Raw genomic sequence first — 19,802 nt, 5'->3', positions numbered from 1 at the left:
GACCACTTTTTCTCCTTTTAAACTGGAACATCTTCTGGATCAGGATTGTGGACCCAATGTTGTTCAGAATTGCTTTACAGTACAAGGATATTGTTACAATTTTTTTTCTTTTTAAAAGTCTAAATAAGTGAATAACTGTCTTGTTTTATTGAGTGCCATCAGTACTCATGGCAAACGAATAGGTGCTCACAGCTTCAACTTCATCGTCTTCATTACCCTCACTAATTTCCTTCCACGATGCAACAGTCAACATGACAAATCCAACAATGACAAATGAATCTCCAATCAATTGTTGCAAGTCTAATGCATTACCGAAAACCACCCATTCAACTAAGCCAATGAGGAAGATAGTTGTCAAGGAACTTACCGAAGACAAGACAGGGCTCGTTAAAGCCATGAGCGACAAGAAAGCTGCACTAAATAAAAGATTACTTATTATCGAGCCAAAAATATAAAGCCAGATAGTTCCAGTGTTGTCGCCATAGTTGAAGAAATTGACTCTGTGAATGTGGGTGAAATGTAAAACTGCGATTAAAAGAGCCAAAAATGTCAAGGTATAGGCTCCCATTATACCCATGATGAAATTTGCAAACGTCAGCTGTCTCCTTGGGGTAATAATCTTTGACAAATGTGCCGGTATGCAAAGATATTTTTTGTACAATACTTCGTAGTAACCATACAATATAGCTCCCACGAATATAAGTAAGTTACCCCAGAATCTATACGGATATGGGTTCTCATCACTGCCACTGCCACCGCCACTGCCTTCACTACCTGCATCACTGCTGGAGGAGTATGAGACAATAAACACACCAATTATAGCTATAATAACCGAATTGACTTTCAACCAGGAAAACTTTTCATTCAATAATGGGATGGCAAAGGCATACGCCGTGAATGCTGAACAGTTGTAAATTGCTGTCACATCAGCTGGATACGTCATGGACATGGATCCGTACCAGGTAAAACCAGCTAGAGTAAGTACAGTTGTTACAATGAGCGTCTTGAACAAGATATGTCTGATTGACGGTGCTTGAAAAAATGATCGAATGCAATCTGTGATGGAGCTGGAACTTGAAATGTGCACATTACTCTCTATAATTTCATTGAGGTGTTTGGTTGATCTATTGTCGTTTACATTTGCTTCATATATGAGTACTGACGTGTGATAGACATTGTGAAATTGTTTGACAATTGCCTTTTTGAAATATTTCCAGTAGTTTACTTGCTGTACTGGCACTTCTTGCTGTGGATGGTCCTGCTCCTCGAGGAGTCCCGAAGTCGAGTTTATTCTTTGATATTGTATATTCCCCATGGCTGTATTCACCTTTACTGTTTTATCACGTTGACCCATTTTACTGATTGTCCTCCAAATTGACACAAACAACACTTGTGCTGGCCATAAGAGCCACCAGGACCCATGAGTTACGGCCAATAACAAAACCGGCTCGCCGAATTTTAGTTTGTATGCTTGTGATGTGAATTCCGTTTGACATACAAAGGCAGTTAACGAAAGAAGGAACAAACCGACAACAAAAATGATTTTTGTTCTAGAAGTAGCATGTATACTGGCTTCTGAGTGTCTGTCTGCCTCATCTAGAAGGTTTGTTATTGCCATTATTGCTTAGTTGTTGTAAAAGATCTAGACCTCTGTTGTTACCAAAAAGGGTCCATAAAGAATGCTTGTGAGGACTCTCCACTAAACATAAAATTTTCGGTGTAAGAAAAGTTTATTCTCTTTTTGTTTGTTGACTTTCTATTATTGGAAAGAGACACACACTAATAATAATACAATACTATGACGTAGAGAAGAAAAGCCAAAGCGTAATTCCGCTGAGTGAGGGGAAAGATGACGACGACCACCACCACGCGTTTCACTATAATAGTTCTGCTTTTATTTAGTCTAGTCACTATCACTTTGATAAGAACTTTCACCATCACTCTTGTCAATATCGTTGTTCTCAATTAGCGACATTGTTGTTGTTACATCTTTTTGCAGCTCATCGTCTATAAAATATTGTCTAGGAGCAACTAATCCACGCTCCATCAAACTAAACCGCGAAATGAGGCGTGGCAATATGAGATCTACTACTCTTTCCTGCGTTAGCAAATCGTCTATAAACACGTCGATGTATCCAATTTTGTAGTGTATTGGCTGTTTCAAGGCATTGAATTCAGGGGTTTTCAACTTGATTCGCAATTTTCGATAATCTTGAGCAAACTTGTCAAATATATTGTAAACATCTTCACTCGGGTACACCAATCTTATGTATATCAATGTCAATGCTGTCAAGTATTTGAATTCGTTGTACGATAATTGGTCAAGGAACACATTGATAACTTCCTTTGAAGGTTCCAACTCAAGCATTCGTAAAAGGCATTGAAGGAAAGGACTAGGTCTACCTACTGAATCAACACCAGAGACGTGGTGCACGTGTTGAGTAATGATTGGAAGTATGGTTGATTCATTGGTCAAATAAAGGTGTTGTTTATAAAATATAGAATCCTGGATTCGATGCCGTATTATTGGCTCAATTAAATACGACTTGTTGAGGATGTTTCGTTTGTCATGATATTTGGCTTGCTTCTTGTAGTACACCGTTGATTCATCCGTAGCCATGAGTGATGATGTAATGATGAAATGGTTGACGAATTTCAGATGCTGTTTTGAAAAAAGAGTCGGTAGCGTCAAGACGTAATTACTGCTCCAGCACCACTTACTTGGCAATATTAGTGCAGAATTATCGAACTTTCAAAACGCGGACTTTATTGAAGGGCTCCCGCAAGCTTGCTGTGGAGAGATAGGAGTTGGTCTCCATTTGCTCATTACAGCCTGTATGGTCTTCGACTTATTTGACATTTGTTATTTCACGACATTGGATTATCTGTTCTTTTTTTGTTGTCGTAATTTTATATATTTTTTTTATTTTATCACAGCCTTGTGTGTCTTCTTACCAGCATATACAATTACAATGTCGTTCAAGTTCCCTTCTTTCGATTTGAAATCTATCCAAGACTCATTGCCGACTGTGGATCAATTCCGTGAAAGCCTTTCCAAGGTTAATCCTTCGAAAACTGTTGAACAATTTAGAGACTCAATTCAGCCATTCGCGTCAAAGACACAACAATTGATCAATGAACAATTGCACCAAGTCCAAGCATTGGCGTCAAACACATCAAACGTCGAAGTGAGTGAATTGCCTCAGGATTATTTACAATTGGAAATTGGATGTGATTTATTGTTGAAATTGTATTCTGATTTGATCCAAACAACTAATGAAACTTATGGGCAAGTTAGTTACGATTACCCTCCAGGAAACTACACCATAAACAAGATTAGAGACGCCCACGTTGGAAGTATTATTGGTAACAAGTTTAATCAATTGAAGAATGCCTCTTCACCTCAAGAGTTGGAGAAAGTCTTGCTAGGCGAAGCCGACGATTCAAATCCAGAAGGTGAACAAGAAAACAAAGATGTTTCAATCCAGCCAACTTCACCAGATTTGCCAAAGACATTATTCGGTTATTTGAGTGCATTAACTGCTAAGCATTCAGAGGAGTTGGAAAAAAATTCCAACCTGAACTCGCTTGCTTTTGTTTTGTTGAAGATATCCTCAACATACCACGAAATTGGATTGGCAAGATTAGACCAAGATAAAACCATTCTCAACTTGAACCACGATTTAGTTGAAATATTGAATGAACAATTTATCAAAGTAAATGAATTGAGAAAGAAGGTGTACTTTACAAGATCCCAATTTGATCAATTGAGAAGTAAATTTGAATCAAGCGATCCAGAAAACGAAGAATTGATTTCAAAAGAAGATGAATTAGTCAGTGCAACAGAACTAGCAGTGATTGAGATGAAGAAGCTTTTACAGCCTTCAAAGAATGTTGATTTGTTAAAGATTTTCGTTAAAGCGCAAAAGGAGTATTTTGAACTTGGTGCAAAGAAGTTAAGCAGCTTGTTGACCAGTTTAGATGAAGTTAAGCCAGAGGGGGAAGACGAAGAAGAATAGATGAGATAATTTATTGTTTCTGTATACACAACTATTATTGACACTACTGTTTGTCACCATTGATTCCCCTTTTTTGAGGTAATGCCATGAGGTGCACCTTTTCGTAGTTTTTATCACTCTCTTCAAATATCTTTCTCACACTTGACCGCTGTGAGTAATATCTAAGCATTAAGGCAGCGTAAATACCAAATCCCACGCCACCTGCAAGCAACGTTTGTTTAGGTGAATAGTTGTGAAATGCAATTGGATTTCTTAATGACATTTTTTTATGGTTAGTAGAATGAATGGTTTATACAAGGAGGAAATACTCGAAGGAAACCATTCACCCCTTTTATATACTTTTTCATCGTGTAGAAGCTATAAGCAGAGGAGAGGGGATACTCCTTAATTTAAAAAAGTGTAGTCATGCATTAGAGTTTAAAATATTTTTGATTGCAAAAACTTGTAAATAATGTGTGGTTATTGAGCATTTGCCACTACCAGTCAGGCCAAACAATCATGCTAGTTTATGCTATATGTTGTGATTATGTAGCTGGCAGCGTCTCTGAGGTGATGTTTCAGAAATGGGCCACTTAGACTGAGATTATCGTACTAAAACTGTCCCATCTTTACACGCTTTGAATCAAAAAGAAAAAAAAAAAACTAAAGAAATTCCGAAGCCAAAATATCAGAGCTTTTTCATTTCCCAATACAACCTACAATGTCGTCGTCATCATCAACTGCAGCAGATGAAAAGAAGTCTCAAATTTTACAACAAGAGTACAACAGGTATCAGGAGCTAATACAAGAGTTGGAAACGCAATCAGGTACACTTGCTTCGCAAATTCAAGAACACATTATTGTTGACCGCAGTCTTACAGCAATAGCGCCTGAAAAGCGACACGGCCGTAAATGTTTTAAAATGATCGGTGGGGTGCTAGTTGAGAAGTCAATTGATGAAGTAATCAAGATTTTGGCTGATGAAGAGAAGCAATTGACAAAACAGAAGGAAGCTGTTGATGAAGAGTTGAAAAAGAATAGAGCTACTCTAGAGAAATGGATCTCTTCAAACAAAATTAAAGTTGTCAAAGGTTGAATCTAATACATAGTGCTCGTGTTGGCTATAATAATACAATAAATATAGACCCATCTTTCCCTTACTGCTCTCTATTAATGGCTTCCCATTTGGGTTCGTCTTTGAACAACCTAACAGCAGTAACTTCTCTCTTGTTGGTCAAAGTGAACCGATGGTAAATTCCTTCAGGTAAGATCAATAAATCATTCTTTGATAACTTGGCTCTGATCCATTTATCGCCCTTGTTTCTCACATCAAAGAACCCCTCACCCTCAACAATATATCTAATTTCTTCATCTTCATGATAATGTTCAGTATAAAATTGCTTCATTTTGGCATTATAAGCATCAACATCGTTTTTGAAAGTTTCCAAGTTCAAATGGACCTGGTCTCTGTTCTTGTATTCTCGCTCTTTGGCCAATGCATCTAGTTCCTCTTGACTTGTAACGTGCTTGTAGATGACACCTAATTCCGACAATTCTTCAACTGATACAGGTATCCCAGAATTGTGGTCATCTGTGAAATTCTCCTCGGTATCTTTGTTGTCGTGATAGTAAAGTTGAACCATACTTGTTGAATAGCCTGAGTTTGTTTGTGTGGTGGTGGTAGTTGTGGAGGGAAATCAAAAGTTGCGTTTGTTGTAAAGTGGGAAGTAAATCTCTAGCATATATTATACTTTTGCGATATTTGTAATCATGCGCACGAGGGGTCGATTTGGTCTTTTTCCAAAGCAAACACAAATCTTTTTGTCTCTATTTTTATTTTTATTTTTCTTCAATTTAATTCTTTCATCAATTTTGCTTTTTTAAATTGAGTTACCGAATAAGGAAACTGTGGAGTCAACTGGTTGTGAAGGTGTCCCCCCTAGAAGAGCTTTAAGTACTATCCATAACCTTCGTATATAAGTGCGCATTTGTAAAGAGGTATTTTGTAAAGTTCAGGTTGGCTAGCTTAGATAAACTGTGCTACAAAACTTTTTAGCCGTGTAGAAGCACCACTTGTTCTTTCCTCTTGCAACTCTAGATACCACTGACTATGACCCTGAATACGCAAGTTAGTACCAGTACCACCACCAGCACCAGCACCAAGTATTGCTTTCCTTTCTTTGACTTTGTAGGGACTTCAAAGTAAGCGAATTTTTTGGTAGCTCGCTTTTTTCACAGCTGCGTAGAATAGAGATGAAAAATCAAACTTACGACAGTTAACCCTTCTTAATATCAGCTCATTAACCTTCATCTAACCCAATGTCATACAATTCTTATCAGAATCACCAACAAGGTGGAAGGGTCCACAAACAACCGTACAACCAACGAGAATCGTCACTGAATTTTCAGCAAAACTTTGACCATCAACTTGCCAGCCAAGATAAGAAGCAGGCTTTCCGAAGAACAGTTGATCATGGAAACAACATGGCACGGTGGTTTATTGAAAAGTCGATTGGTGTAAACACACGACACCAGCAACATATTGGAGCGGTTCGGCCTGAGAGTTCCTATTTGATCGACTTGCTCCCGTCATTGGCATATTCGTCAAGTTTCAATCTAAACAGAAGAAATAATAAAAACAATTTAGGGGCATTGGACTTGGAAACGAAATTGGTGCATTTAAGTTCAAATAAGGTGAAGCATTCCATAAATACCGTGAAATGGACACCCGAAGGACGTAGACTATTGGTGGCATCGCACTCAGGTGAGTTTACCTTATGGAATGGAATGACATTTAATTTTGAAACCATTATGCAAGCTCATGAAAGTCCTATATTGACCATGCAGTATTCCAACAACGATGAATGGTTGCTAAGTGGAGACCAAAATGGAACGGTAAAATACTGGCAACCCAACTTCAACAATGTCAACAATATAACCGCACATTCAAATGGGCTACGAGATATTGCCTTTTCCCCAAACGACTCCAAGTTTCTAACTTGTGGTGATGATTCAATGCTAAAGATTTGGAACTTTAGTAACGGACAAGAGGAGAGGACGTTAACTGGACACAATTGGGAGGTAAAGAGTGCTGATTGGCATCCAGATTTAGGCCTTGTCGTTAGTGGATCCAAAGATAATTTAGTCAAATTATGGGATCCTCGTGCTTCACAATGCATTGCTACGTTACACGGATTTAAACACACGGTAAACACAACACGGTTTCAACCTTGTGGGACAAAGAGATTGTTAGCCTCGGTCTCGCGTGACCGTTCCTGTCGTATATTTGACTTGACAGCAATGAAGGACATGTTGGTAATTCGCGATTCAGAAACCGATCTTTCGTGCTGCGCATGGCATCCACTACACGCATCAATGTTGACTACGGCGGCATTTAATGGGTCCATGAATCATTACTTGTTGAACTCATCCATCCTCGACTCCAACGATGCAAAGAAAGGAAATAGTAGTTTCCAAACAGCATCTATCGACAATGTCCACCATATTCCATATGCCCACGAAAAGGCTATTCACGCCTTGGAGTATCATCCAATGGGCCATCTCCTTTGTTCAGCTGGATCAGATAAGACGGCTCGATTTTGGTCACGCGCTAGGCCCAATGACCCCATGGCTTGGAAAGATGCGGTGTATACTGATGACAAGATTGGGGCATGGTATTACGCATTGAATAACAATGTGAATGCAGTGATGGAGGAATCTAGTGGGTGAATGACTGAGTTAAATAGAAAGCGTTGGTGTTTTATCCTTTGGAAATATTTGGCTGTGAAGCTTCAGCTGTCGATAGCTTTTCCAGTCTTTATAAATTTGGGGGCATATTACATGCATATTATCTAGAACAAACACTTGAAACCTAGGGATGTGGGTTTCAAAGATAGAGGGTGTTTGTGAAGCAGTGAGGAAGCATGCTGAAACCAATCTAATAATAGGAAAGCAAGTGGAGTTGGATCCTATTAGACCGAGTTAGCTGTAATCAAAGCTTATGGAGCTTACGAGAGACACTGAAGAATTTACACAGATGATTGTATAATTGTAATAAATCAAATCTATATATATATATATATAAACTGTCCAAAAACCCAAATTATTCCCTTTTCCCTTGTCCCTTTGAATAAAAATCATTAACCTTTTTTCGGTACTCAATACCAAACAGTTCGTCATATTGATCAATAAACTGTTGCAACACTTTGAAATACCAAAATTCATTCTCTTTAACGCCATTATTTTCTGCCTCTAGTTCCTTCTCCTCTACTTGTTTGTTCTTGATTAATTCAAAATCTTCGCCGGCATCAACACATTTAATGAATGCCTGAACTTGATCATCGCGTTCATCTAGTTCTTCCCAACTTACAGGCTCATACACTTTCTTATAGTGCTGTAGCCTTCTCTTAAAGTCATTTATTGCTGCTGTCCTGTCCTGTTTGATGTAATCTGCATTGTGTACTTTGCCTTTGACGATGTTGTAGTCATGGTATTTGCTTTGAACTTCAAGAACGACGGTGGCCAAATTGTGGGAATGAATGATGGACAACATTTTTTGTCTTCTTTCGATGGTGGTGTTTGTTGCATCTAGTAATCCGATATCAACTGTATTATCAAGATCCGACAACAAGTGGTTCAATGTGATCGTGGCATACAAGTCACGATTCCTCTTTGCTGACTCATTATTGGGATCAAAGAAATCAGAGTCATTGAAAATTAGCGATTTTCTTCGGCGGACATCTCCAGCATTATAGATTCCGCATTTATATTTGGTTGTTGAGTTGATGAAATCTTTGATTTGATGGCATAAAGTAGATTTACCACTTGCAGGTAGTCCCACCAACAATACAACTACTTTGGCCTGGTGTTTTGGTGATTTTTGTTCAACTTCTTGGGCGATAGATTGAATGGTGGGTTCCACTTTTAGATTCTGCAACCCTTCTTCGATCTTCAACTTTGTTTGAAGTTTGTTTGTGAATTCCTGTTCATGAAATTTGGGCAAGTTGGTCATATTTTGTCTACTTTTAATTGAACTGTGTCTTGATAATGCTGGTGTGATTGTTGATGTTCCCGGCTGAGTATGGTTTGAATGGAAAGGGGAGTCTATATCGAATAATGAGTTGATCGAAGTCGATGATAAGGTTGACATTAGTTCATCGTGCGAATTTGCGATGTATTCACGGTCATTATTTGTTTCCGGTATGCTGTATGGTCTAGAAGTCATCGTGGTTGTTGAGTCTTCTTCTCTATTATCGTGGTCAAAAAATTCAAAGATTGAATGTGTTCTAGTAGTCGTCATGGAGGTATTGATAACGAATGTACTTCTTCAGCTGTATGCTTTTTTCTTGTGAAAAGTATTATTAGTTGTGAATGCAACTAAAAGGTAAAGGAGAAGAAGATGGAAAAAAAAGAGTAGTTATAAAGAAGGACATTTAACTGATATTTAGAACCAGTTCTGCGAAAAGTGAAGGTGGAAATGGAAAAACCGTTCAAATGGCAGAGATACATTTCACAAAATTGGAAATTTCTTTTTTTATTGCAATTCACATGTCTTATTTTGAAATTAGTTTTGTGTAAATTCCCTTTTTGAGACCTTTCCGTTACGCCTAAAAAAAACGTCATAAGCACACAACAACAATAGCAGAGGGGTTGGGAGGACTAATGGAAACTTTCTAATTATGATATTTACAAATCAATTTGCTTACTTCTTCCCATTACGCTAGTGGTGCTTTCTTTTATAATGAAAAAAAAAAAATCTACACGAAGGTTATTACTTAGAACTGGCTTAAAAAGATTTTCAAATGTACGGAATACTTTGTTCCTATACCTGTGACAATCTTTTAGATTTTTACTTCAAACCATGGACGAAGAAAGGTGAAAAAGGACTTGATATATCCGTAGATATACACTGACGATAGCGAAAGGAGATGTGGATTACCATTGTCCATATTATTACACAAAACCTAGCGAATGAGAGAGAAAAAAAGAAACGAGTAGAAAAGGAAAAAAGTAGAGACCTATGTACAGGATTATGTATGTATCAGTCGTTTAATCTTTCAAAGTTCTGAAGTTCTGAAAATCAATACGTTTTACCAAGTGGCAAAAAAAATAGCCCAACTAAAAGATGGTCCTGCAGTTCAGCAAATGTGTAGAGCAGTAGATTACATGGAAGCAGCATTATAAAGACATCGTTAACAGAATATGTTGGAAGTGCCACTCTATTGGACTTCTTATGACTCATCGTAAGTCCGCCTTTTTAAAAATAATTACATCATGACACATATTTTCAAAAAGCGGTCTTTCGGCTTACTGGAACTGCAAAACTTTTATCAAATTTCCGTTTAACCTTGTCAAACAAAAAAAATCTTTTTACTTCCGGTTTAGGATTACTTCTTATCTTAATAACAGTTAGTTGATCTGGGCTTGATATGAGATATCAAGGCTGGTGTTATTTCAAGGCTGACTAGTTCGTTCTATATAATAAATTGGTAGCGCTGGGATCACGTGAAATAATCGTAGCGACAATATTTATACAAATCTAGGAGGCACAGATTCCTTTGTAAGGCGCAAAATTGAAATCTCCGTTTGTTTCCAATTTAAATGTTTCCGCTTCGTGTTTTTTCGTGCCCTGGTAGACCATTAATACAAGTGCTGAGTTGGATGAGCTGAAACGAAGTCGCTCGACAGAGCATACTCTTCGTTCTTACCTTCCATTATATGTAGATCGTTGAGTTGTCATCACTTCTGATAACGTAATCTAAACAGTAATGATATTGAGCATAAGATCATTACAATAATAAAAATTTACATCTGCATAAAAAACCCTTTCTTCACCTATAAAAAACTACTTATTCACCATATAGCTTTTATCGAGCACGTCCTTTGCCTCATTGATTTTTTGACTAATATACTTACTGCCTTGCTTGTCTGGATGATTCAACACCATCAATTTTCGATATCGATCCCTAACCATCTTTTTATCAACATTTAGAATGTCATCACCTTCTATGCCCAAAATCAACAACGCTTCCTGTTCAGTCATGGGTGTTAAGAAAGTTCTATTGGGGTACTTCAGTCGTAGGAATTTGTAATGAAGGTATCGTGGATCAGATTTCTTCACCGTGGATGAAATATCGTCTATATTTGTAAGTTTAATGTTGTTTAAAGTGGCAATCATTGCTGGCGTCAAGTGCAAGTACTGTCGGTAAGCGGAGATTGTTGCTCTTGCAGTAAGTGCTATCACAGTAACACCAATTCCAAGCACTATAGGAACCACCATGTAGTATGTTGTGGGCAAATAGAGTCGTTGTTGTAGAGTAACAGTTGTCAGCCAAATGCTAGTTTGAAACAGTCAATCAATGAGAGTCTACTTTTCGTCTGTTGACAGATCGTGTCGCAAGATTGATTTTCACAAAATTTTGCGACATGCAAATGCAATAAAAGAAAAACTCTCGTAAATGGTAGCTTTAAGTGCATACCCCTCTTTCCTCTTCTGCAGGGCAAAAGGACAACACTACTCAAGTGTCAAAACCTTAATTACCTTTGCTATACATTGTAGCCGGAACACAATCTCAGTGAAAGTATACTAGTTCCTATTAGTCAATTTGCGAGACAAATCTGGTCCTAATCCAAAGCTTCAATGTAAGAAGAGTAAAAGCCATTTTTTGGCTAGATTGCATCCAAAAAAAAAGAGATCAAATCGGATCGAAATAAACCATTTAAACAAAATTGCTCTATGGTAAAAGTTAATTTATCTTGCAACCATCTAAGAAACTAACATCACCATTGACAAAAAGAAAAAAAACATGTTATTTTGTACAAGATTTGTGTAATATAACCAATACCCCTCTCTCTCTGTATATGTCTAGGTTATGTGTGTAAGTCAGTGTGTGTGGGTGTGGGTGTGTGTACATTTACAAAATTCTCTTGAAGTAAATTTTTGTTTTGTCTTCGGCTCACTCCTTTACGGAGTTTTTGTTTTTCATTCTTTGTAGTAGTTTAGTTTGGTTATTTGCTATTTTTGTGTTGTGATTAATTGAGGATGAGATTTTGGACAATTAAAAAAAAAAAAATTCACATAATATTAATTGATACCGAATTTCCCATTTAAAACCTTCACCTTTGCTCTTCTTTTCCTTTCTTCTTAAACCAGATTGCTTCAAAGTCGAAAGATCATTTCTGCTAAACTTTACAATTTATTACACTGCTTAGTCTTTCCCAATTGCTTTCACTAAAATTCACCAAAAGAAATGTCTCACTCATCCTTATCATGGTTATGCAACTTGAATGTTGAGCAAACCCCTCACAAATACTTGAGAAGATCCTCAATCATTGGTACCATTGGTCCCAAAACCAACAGTGTTGAAGCCTTGGTCAAATTGAGAAAAGCTGGTTTAAATATTGCTAGAATGAACTTCTCCCATGGTTCGTATGATTACCATCAATCTGTTATTGACAATTGCTTAAAGTCGGAAGAAGTATATAAAGGAAGACCATTGGCTATTGCCTTGGATACCAAAGGTCCAGAAATCAGAACTGGTACCACCGTTGATGGCAAAGATTACCCAATTCCACCAGGACACGATATGATTTTCACTACCGATGACGCCTACAAGTTGAAGTCAAACGACGAAATTATGTATATTGACTATAAAAACATCACCAAAGTGATCTCTCCCGGTAAGATCATTTACGTCGATGACGGTGTTTTGTCATTCGAAGTTTTGGAAGTTGTCGACGAGCTGACTTTGAAGGTTAGATCTATCAACTCGGGTAATATCTGCTCCCATAAGGGTGTCAATTTACCAGGTACCGATGTTGATTTGCCAGCATTGTCCGAAAAGGATATTTCTGATATCCAATTTGGTGTTAGAAACAAGGTACATATGATTTTTGCCTCATTCATTAGATCTGGTGATGACATCAGACACATTAGAAAAGTTCTTGGTGAAGAAGGTAAAGACATTCAAATCATTGCCAAGATTGAAAACCAGCAAGGTGTCAACAACTTTGATGACATTTTGGAAGCCACCGATGGTGTCATGGTTGCTAGAGGAGATTTGGGTATTGAAATTCCAGCCCCACAAGTGTTTGTCGTACAAAAACAATTGATTGCCAAATGTAATCTTGCTGCCAAGCCAGTCATCTGTGCCACTCAAATGTTGGAATCTATGACGTATAACCCAAGACCAACCAGAGCCGAAGTTTCTGATGTTGGTAATGCTATTTTGGATGGTGCTGATTGTGTTATGTTGTCAGGTGAAACCGCTAAAGGTAACTACCCATACGAAGCTGTCTCAATGATGCACAATACTTGTCTTATTGCTGAAAAGGCTATTGCTTACCCTCAATTGTTCAACGAATTGAGATCCTTGGCCAAGAAGCCAACCCCAACTTCCGAAACTTGTGCCGTTGCCGCTGTTTCTGCTTCTTACGAACAAGATGCTAAAGCTGTCGTTGTCTTGTCCACTTCTGGTCTTTCCGCCAGATTGGTTTCCAAGTATAAGCCAGATGTCCCAATTTTGATGGTTACCAGAAACGAAAGAAGTGCCAAGTATTCCCATTTGTATAGAGGTGTCTACCCATTCGTGTACAAGAAAGAAAAAGCTTCCAACTGGCAAGAAGATGTTGAAAACAGGTTGAGATGGGCTGTTTCTGAAGCTGTTGACTTAGGAATCATTTCCAAGGGTGACTCGATTGTCACTGTTCAAGGATGGACTAAAGGTTCTGGTCACTCCAACACTGTTAGAATTGTCCAAGCTTAAGTTTAGTAAGAGAAGTTTTTCTTTACAGGTTTTTTATATATTAATTAAAAAATGATAGAGTTTAAGGGTGCAAAGTAGTAGCAACACCTGAAGACGTTATAGCGCTCCCCGAAATTTTGATACCCTGTAGTAAGAAAGACAGCAAAAGAAAAAAAAATAATTGGCACAATTAGTTTTCACCAATCAGTAATATCGATACGCTTCTTAATAAAAAGACCTCAAATGCTTGCACAATCGTTTGCAAGCACCGCGTTAAGATCAGTCGTTAGACTGGTTGAACCCATTGCTTTACGAATTCCACTCACAAGACCTTATTCAGGCACTACACCACCACCACCACCATCATCATCATCCCATGAGTCACTGCACACACCACCACCACCACCAGTGGAAGACACTACCCATTTTGGATATAAAACTGTTAATCGTTCCGATAAAGAAAATTTAGTCGGTGGAGTGTTCTCCTCCGTTGCTTCCAACTACGATCTTATGAACGATGTCATGTCAATGGGAGTACACCGCTTGTGGAAGCATCATTTTATCAACAGATTGGATGCAGGGATGAGACCATCGTCGTCTGATCCATTACAATTTCTCGATGTTGCCGGTGGTACGGGTGATATTGCGTTTGGATTATTAGAGCATGCCGAAAAGAGATTTGGTGATGTTGAGAGTAAAATCACTGTGGCTGATATCAACCCCGATATGTTGAAGGAGGGTGAGGTAAGGTACTCCAAACTGAAATGGGCCCAAGAAGGTAAAGATCGTGTTGAATTTATTGTCCAAAATGGAGAAACTATGGATGCAATTCCTGACAATTCAAAAGATGTCTACACTATTGCATTTGGTATTAGAAACTTCACCAATATACAAAAAGGCTTGGACACAGCCTACAGAGTGTTGAAACCAGGAGGAATCTTTGCATGTTTGGAGTTTTCACAAGTTGAAAATCCAGTTATTGACTATGCTTATCAAGCATACCTGTTTTCGTTGCTACCATTGATGGGCCAATTAATTGCCGATGACAGAGAATCGTATCAGTACTTGGTTGAGAGTATACAAAAGTTCCCCAAACAAGAGGAATTCAAATCAATGATTGAAAAAGCTGGATTTTATGTGCCGGAACCTGGGTACGAAAACTTGACTTTTGGGGTTGCTAGTATCCATATCGGTATCAAACTTTAGTGAGGAGGGGTTGTAAATAGTAATTTTTTATTTAATCTGAAAAGTAATTGTGTTGCAAGTAGTGCAAGTGGTTTGTAGGGTCCATGCTGATTGCACCAAATTTTTTCTCTTGTTTTGAATTTTTTTTTTATTTTTTTTTCAAGTAGCCATCAGTTGACAGACACTTGACTCACTAGATCCTTTTCCAACTATGTCTACCGTGACACCAGAGATTCAAGCGCTTTTAAACCCAGTAGTGGCAACACTCAAGCGACACCAAATCAACGATGACAAGGAGAGTGCTTTAGTTATTGCGCATCTATTGATGAAAGTTATATCAGCAGCAAGGTGGACTAACACTTATGACTTGATCAGTTTGATTAGAAAAGTGGGCACAATCCTCCATTCGGCAAATCCTTGCCAGATTATACCGGGAAACATTGTAAGACGTGTTCTTGCCATCATACGTGAAGAAATTGATACTGGATTAGAGACAAATACCGTAACTGATTCCACCACCAATGCCAATTCCAATGTGCCCATGATGAGCTCAATGTTTAGCTTGTTAACGACGACAACCAAACAAGAAGGTAGAAAGGAACAACAGGGTACTCCCCAAACAAAGAAACAAACGAGCGATATGAGAAGCATAATCATTCAAGGGATCAGAGACTTGGTTGATGAAATATCCAACTTCAATGACGACTTGAACAATATGGCAATCGACTTGATTCACGACAATGAAGTGTTGCTCACCCCGACTCCTTCATCGGACACCATATTGCATTTCTTAACCAAAGCCCGTTTAAAGAGAAAATTCACCGTTCTAGTCACTGAAAACTTCCCCAATAATCTACAAAAAACACAAACCTTTGCTAAAAAATTGGCTGACAATAATATAGAAACAGTGATAATACCTGACACCACAGTCTACGCTGTGATGTCGAGGGTAGGTAAGGTCATTATTGGCGCTAATGCTGTATTTGCCAATGGTGGGTGTTTATCACTGAGTGGTGTTGCTAGTGTTGTTGAATGCGCCAAAGAACACAGGACTCCTGTATTTGCCGTATCTGGTTTATACAAATTATCGCCATTGTACCCATTCACAAGAAACGATTTGATTGAAGTGGGCAACTCGGGAAAGGTGCTCAGTTATGACGATTTTGAATTGATCGATAATGTTGAAGTGGTGGTTAATCCGTTGGAGGACTATGTACGACCAGAACACATTGACATATTTATTACAAATGTGGGAGGGTTTGCCCCTTCGTTTATATATAGAATAGTGTTGGATAACTACAGATCAGAAGACAACAAATTGGATTAGAAAGGAAGGTGTATAGTATATATATCGCTGCAAATGACTCAGTACTGATTTTTGCTTTTGATAACCTTAACCAATTTTGGTGGTCTTGTATCAGCAGGCGATGCCCTTGTCTTGTAGAATGACCACTGCTTCAGGTCAGAGGGATATTCATTGACATTATAAAGGGTGCCCCAATTGTGATTGAACTTGACATTTTGTATCTGAGTAATTGTCGATAAACTAGAATTTGAAAGAAATCTTTGGGACAGCTGCGACTCTTTTGAACTCAGACATTGGATTTCAAGGATGTCATCATCGATCATGGAACATAACTGGTCCATCGTGTAGGTGCTTAAATCGTGCTGGTTTTGTTGGTATACAAGTGAGTCGTTTTCAGTTTGAGGTTCAAAGAATGCTTTATTTTCGGGTGAGGTGTGAAAATCAGCACTCATGGGCGAGCTGAAACCATTAATATCTTCTGAATCAAAGTTTGAACTGGGCAATAACCTGCATTTCAATGATTCTGACAAGGAGTTTTCGTTTGTGGATGGGTGGTAAAACATGTCAAACATTCCTCTATCCAAGGTTAACGTTTCCCCATCTTTTTCTTTTTGAAAAAGCTTGAGAAACTTTGTTCTCATTCCTTTAAGCTTTCCCTTCATGGCACTCATGTTTCGACTTTGTAGAGCTTGTTTTAAGGGTAAAAGAGCTGAAACGATAGTTAGTTTTTTTCTCTTTTTTTGCTTTTTTTGTAATTTTCTGGTTTTTGCAACCAAAAAGGTATTTCGACATACACTAGAATACTACTCAAATTAAATCAATACCTCCTGGGAATTTATCTTAACCTAGAAAGTGGTGGCTTGTGTATCATTGGGATATGATGGAAATTTTCGTTATCGGCATGGGCTTTTGGCAACACCATCTGTACGCCATTATCATCAATCTCAGCTTTGATCTCGTCGACTTTAATAGGCTTGTCAAATTTCATTTTACTCTGATAAGATTTGGTGCTGGCACCGGTATCAGTATTATCTTCGTGGTCAATGCAAATAATCAATTCGTTCTCCTCCTGATTAAAGTCAACCTGGATATCATCTTGCTTCAACCCAGCATCAACATATGATACCAAATATCTGTCATTTTTTTCGTTCATATGAAAAGATTCATCAAAGCCAATAAAGTGCTTTCCTAAACCGAATATGTTCCCAAAATCACCAAGAGACTGGTTATCTCTGTCCCAAATAGCTGAGCTACTGGGATACCTTGAGCCTTTTTCTAACAGGTTTCTCTGGTCATTCAAGTCTAAGCCATATCTTCTGTTGAAGCCAAATGGATCATCTCTTGGTTTTGTTTCTGCTGAAATTGGTCCATTACTATGCAATGGAGGAATTTTATTTGAGTATTTCCGTGGTCGTAACTTCGAGTTATCTGATTCCCGTTGATCGCTTGAAGAGAAAAACATCTTTTAGTTAGAGGTGGTTGAACTAAGAACAGAAAAGCTCCATCCTTTTCTGCCCATTTTATATCACTGAAGCTAATGTCTCCTGCAAGGTCATGCAAAGAGTGAAATACTGTACTTCTGACAGCAAAACTATACCTGTCAGCACTTGGCTGCTACGTGCACAATGAGACGTATATTTGCGAAACTACACAAACTTATCCGTGTATATACGTAGCATCAATCTTGTTCAAGGAAGGCCCCAAGTACAACTTCAACTTCCTCCGATAAGCCGTAGGATTCTCGGTTTGAATTGGATTTCCTTCAAAGTATACACACTCTAAATCAGGTAATTTGCCCAACTCCTTGCCGACGTTTTCAAAGCTCAGCACTTGATTATATGAACACCAGAAATCAGTCAATTTAGCCAAATGCTTCAATCCAGATAGCTCTGTTAACTTATTGGATGTGACATCTAACACTTGAAGGTTCGTGTTATTCTCCAAGTTCTCTATTTTTTCAATACCGTTGTGTGACAAGTACAATTCTTCCAAATTCTTTAAATTACCAAGACCCTCAATCTTTCTTATTCTATTAGATTGAATTGAAAGCACCCTGAGATTAACCAATGAGTCCAAGTTTTGTAATTTATGTATTCTATTCTTCCCTAGCCATAATTGAGTTATGTTTACAAGCTTGTCAAGATTCTCAATCACCTCAATCTTGTTTCCACCAAGTTCCAAATTTACTAATTTTGTCAATGAGTCCAAGTTCTTGATCTCCTTGATCTTATTAGCGACAAAGTATAAATTTTCCAACTTGACCAATGTATCAATGTTCTTGATATTTTTGATGGTGTTGAATGATAAGTCGAGATTCTGTAAATTCGTTAAATGCTTTATCGAACTTGATATATGATTAATTCTGTTATCATAAAAGTCCAATTCTTCCAATGTGGGTGAGATGTCTTTGACCCCTACAATGGAGGTTATCAAGTTTTGCCGTAAGCACAATGATTCCAATTTTTTAAAGCGGGATAAATTCAAATCTTCAAGTGAATTGATTTTCAAATGAACAAGATCAATATAGTCAGTATCGGGATCTAACCCAGCTGTCAAGTCGATGTCGGCATCAATTTCCTGTGGGTTATTATCGGGTAATACAGTACCTGGGTATTCGACTGCTCCGTTTGTCTCTTCTTCTTCTTCATCTTCATCATCATCATCTTCTGCATTGTCCTCTTCTTCTGTTTGTGAGAGAGCCACATCAACCTCCTGATCATGTTTCTCCTCGTGGTCGCTTGAATGAGGTTTTACTTCTGCAAGATTTGCCATTGTCTTACTTTGGTGTATGGAGAAGACTGTTACTTGGAAGTCGAGATTTTGCGGTAGCGTGCATTATTTTTTAGTCAGCTTTTATAAAGATTGAGAATAGTTGCAATCTCTAGTCAGTTGTTTGCCCTTTCCAACCTTTTCCTCTCTATGAGACCATTAACACTATAGAAGTCCACAAGGGGCTAAGACTGTTATTTACATTCGCTCTTCTTTACAAAAGAGGTCATCAAAGGACAAGTAGTACAACAATTGCACTTGATTGCTATTTAATTATATATACTCTGTTTACCCATCAACTCGACCACCTAATGACCTTAAGCTTCTTCTTTAACTTCCTCTTTCAAGATGTAATCAACAGCCTCTCCAACGGTCTTGATATCATCAGCAATCTTATCTGGGATTTCCAAATCAAACTCCTCTTCTAAAGCAACCAAAGCTTCAACAGTATCTAACGAATCTAGTCCCAAATCCTTTTGGAAAGAGCTATCTAAAGATATATTTGATCCTTGCAAAGTAGCAACAGTCTTCAATGCTTCAAACGCACGGTTGATAACTTCGTCTCTGGTGATTGGTGGAGCAACGTAGAATCTCAATGGAGTAACGAATGGTACTCTTTGCACAGGCAATCTTAATGAGCGCACGGCGGATCTAGCAGTAAATCTAAACATCTTGATAAAGTCGCGGTTGGTGGTACTGTGTTATATTAAATAAGACTCTTAATTTGTCAAAGGTTTTGGATGTTCTTTTTTTTTTTTTTCGTTCTTTCTTTTATTCTTTCTCTCTCTCTCGTCTTCGCTT

General features: G+C 38.0%; 16 protein-coding genes across 16 annotated transcripts; 6 read left to right on the top strand and 10 right to left on the bottom strand. All coding sequences in view use genetic code 12, as the record gives it.

Annotated features, from left to right (window-relative positions):
• Nucleotides 1-145: 145 nt before the first annotated feature.
• CANMA_000521 (mannosylinositol phosphorylceramide synthase regulatory subunit) lies at nucleotides 146-1,618 on the bottom strand (the record flags this gene model as incomplete). Its single annotated transcript, XM_051817558.1, has 1 exon — nucleotides 146-1,618. One exon carries the CDS (start codon nucleotides 1,616-1,618, stop codon nucleotides 146-148), a length of 1,473 nt encoding a protein of 490 aa, XP_051673896.1.
• A 285-nt stretch (nucleotides 1,619-1,903) lies between these two features.
• On the bottom strand, nucleotides 1,904-2,620 carry FGR16 (U4/U6-U5 snRNP complex subunit; the record flags this gene model as incomplete). The annotated part of the gene is made up of 1 exon (XM_051817547.1): nucleotides 1,904-2,620. One exon carries the CDS (start codon nucleotides 2,618-2,620, stop codon nucleotides 1,904-1,906), a length of 717 nt encoding a protein of 238 aa, XP_051673895.1.
• Nucleotides 2,621-2,972: 352 nt separating this feature from the next.
• CANMA_000519 (uncharacterized protein) lies at nucleotides 2,973-4,019 on the top strand (the record flags this gene model as incomplete). The annotated part of the gene is made up of 1 exon (XM_051817535.1): nucleotides 2,973-4,019. The coding sequence occupies one exon, from the start codon at nucleotides 2,973-2,975 to the stop codon at nucleotides 4,017-4,019; it is 1,047 nt and encodes a 348-aa protein (XP_051673894.1).
• Nucleotides 4,020-4,062: 43 nt separating this feature from the next.
• On the bottom strand, nucleotides 4,063-4,281 carry CANMA_000518 (uncharacterized protein; the record flags this gene model as incomplete). The annotated part of the gene is made up of 1 exon (XM_051817524.1): nucleotides 4,063-4,281. The coding sequence occupies one exon, from the start codon at nucleotides 4,279-4,281 to the stop codon at nucleotides 4,063-4,065; it is 219 nt and encodes a 72-aa protein (XP_051673893.1).
• A 438-nt stretch (nucleotides 4,282-4,719) lies between these two features.
• Nucleotides 4,720-5,094, top strand: CANMA_000517 (tubulin-binding prefolding complex subunit; the record flags this gene model as incomplete). The annotated part of the gene is made up of 1 exon (XM_051817513.1): nucleotides 4,720-5,094. One exon carries the CDS (start codon nucleotides 4,720-4,722, stop codon nucleotides 5,092-5,094), a length of 375 nt encoding a protein of 124 aa, XP_051673892.1.
• A 61-nt stretch (nucleotides 5,095-5,155) lies between these two features.
• Nucleotides 5,156-5,641, bottom strand: CANMA_000516 (acireductone dioxygenase (Ni2+-requiring); the record flags this gene model as incomplete). The annotated part of the gene is made up of 1 exon (XM_051817502.1): nucleotides 5,156-5,641. The coding sequence occupies one exon, from the start codon at nucleotides 5,639-5,641 to the stop codon at nucleotides 5,156-5,158; it is 486 nt and encodes a 161-aa protein (XP_051673891.1).
• Nucleotides 5,642-6,317: 676 nt separating this feature from the next.
• Nucleotides 6,318-7,727, top strand: CANMA_000515 (cleavage polyadenylation factor subunit; the record flags this gene model as incomplete). The annotated part of the gene is made up of 1 exon (XM_051817491.1): nucleotides 6,318-7,727. One exon carries the CDS (start codon nucleotides 6,318-6,320, stop codon nucleotides 7,725-7,727), a length of 1,410 nt encoding a protein of 469 aa, XP_051673890.1.
• A 373-nt stretch (nucleotides 7,728-8,100) lies between these two features.
• Nucleotides 8,101-9,297, bottom strand: CANMA_000514 (6-phosphofructo-2-kinase; the record flags this gene model as incomplete). Its single annotated transcript, XM_051817481.1, has 1 exon — nucleotides 8,101-9,297. The coding sequence occupies one exon, from the start codon at nucleotides 9,295-9,297 to the stop codon at nucleotides 8,101-8,103; it is 1,197 nt and encodes a 398-aa protein (XP_051673889.1).
• Nucleotides 9,298-10,842: 1,545 nt separating this feature from the next.
• MDJ2 (Mdj2p) lies at nucleotides 10,843-11,277 on the bottom strand (the record flags this gene model as incomplete). The annotated part of the gene is made up of 1 exon (XM_051817470.1): nucleotides 10,843-11,277. One exon carries the CDS (start codon nucleotides 11,275-11,277, stop codon nucleotides 10,843-10,845), a length of 435 nt encoding a protein of 144 aa, XP_051673888.1.
• Nucleotides 11,278-12,247: 970 nt separating this feature from the next.
• On the top strand, nucleotides 12,248-13,762 carry CDC19 (pyruvate kinase; the record flags this gene model as incomplete). The annotated part of the gene is made up of 1 exon (XM_051817459.1): nucleotides 12,248-13,762. The coding sequence occupies one exon, from the start codon at nucleotides 12,248-12,250 to the stop codon at nucleotides 13,760-13,762; it is 1,515 nt and encodes a 504-aa protein (XP_051673887.1).
• A 222-nt stretch (nucleotides 13,763-13,984) lies between these two features.
• Nucleotides 13,985-14,947, top strand: COQ5 (2-hexaprenyl-6-methoxy-1,4-benzoquinone methyltransferase; the record flags this gene model as incomplete). Its single annotated transcript, XM_051817448.1, has 1 exon — nucleotides 13,985-14,947. The coding sequence occupies one exon, from the start codon at nucleotides 13,985-13,987 to the stop codon at nucleotides 14,945-14,947; it is 963 nt and encodes a 320-aa protein (XP_051673886.1).
• Nucleotides 14,948-15,137: 190 nt separating this feature from the next.
• GCD7 (translation initiation factor eIF2B subunit beta) lies at nucleotides 15,138-16,253 on the top strand (the record flags this gene model as incomplete). The annotated part of the gene is made up of 1 exon (XM_051817437.1): nucleotides 15,138-16,253. The coding sequence occupies one exon, from the start codon at nucleotides 15,138-15,140 to the stop codon at nucleotides 16,251-16,253; it is 1,116 nt and encodes a 371-aa protein (XP_051673885.1).
• A 38-nt stretch (nucleotides 16,254-16,291) lies between these two features.
• CANMA_000509 (uncharacterized protein) lies at nucleotides 16,292-16,903 on the bottom strand (the record flags this gene model as incomplete). The annotated part of the gene is made up of 1 exon (XM_051817425.1): nucleotides 16,292-16,903. The coding sequence occupies one exon, from the start codon at nucleotides 16,901-16,903 to the stop codon at nucleotides 16,292-16,294; it is 612 nt and encodes a 203-aa protein (XP_051673884.1).
• Nucleotides 16,904-17,067: 164 nt separating this feature from the next.
• Nucleotides 17,068-17,694, bottom strand: HSP21 (Hsp21p; the record flags this gene model as incomplete). Its single annotated transcript, XM_051817414.1, has 1 exon — nucleotides 17,068-17,694. One exon carries the CDS (start codon nucleotides 17,692-17,694, stop codon nucleotides 17,068-17,070), a length of 627 nt encoding a protein of 208 aa, XP_051673883.1.
• Nucleotides 17,695-17,888: 194 nt separating this feature from the next.
• SDS22 (type 1 protein phosphatase-activating protein) lies at nucleotides 17,889-19,004 on the bottom strand (the record flags this gene model as incomplete). The annotated part of the gene is made up of 1 exon (XM_051817403.1): nucleotides 17,889-19,004. The coding sequence occupies one exon, from the start codon at nucleotides 19,002-19,004 to the stop codon at nucleotides 17,889-17,891; it is 1,116 nt and encodes a 371-aa protein (XP_051673882.1).
• Nucleotides 19,005-19,318: 314 nt separating this feature from the next.
• Nucleotides 19,319-19,672, bottom strand: ACP12 (acyl carrier protein; the record flags this gene model as incomplete). The annotated part of the gene is made up of 1 exon (XM_051817393.1): nucleotides 19,319-19,672. The coding sequence occupies one exon, from the start codon at nucleotides 19,670-19,672 to the stop codon at nucleotides 19,319-19,321; it is 354 nt and encodes a 117-aa protein (XP_051673881.1).
• Nucleotides 19,673-19,802: the final 130 nt, after the last annotated feature.

Source organism: Candida margitis (genome assembly GCF_024628925.1).
Source record: "Candida margitis strain CBS 14175 chromosome Unknown scaffold45, whole genome shotgun sequence".
NCBI classification, from domain to species: domain Eukaryota; kingdom Fungi; phylum Ascomycota; class Pichiomycetes; order Serinales; family Debaryomycetaceae; genus Lodderomyces; species Lodderomyces margitis.
Note: the sequence above shows the minus strand (reverse complement) of the source record. Positions and strands in the feature narration are given on the sequence as shown.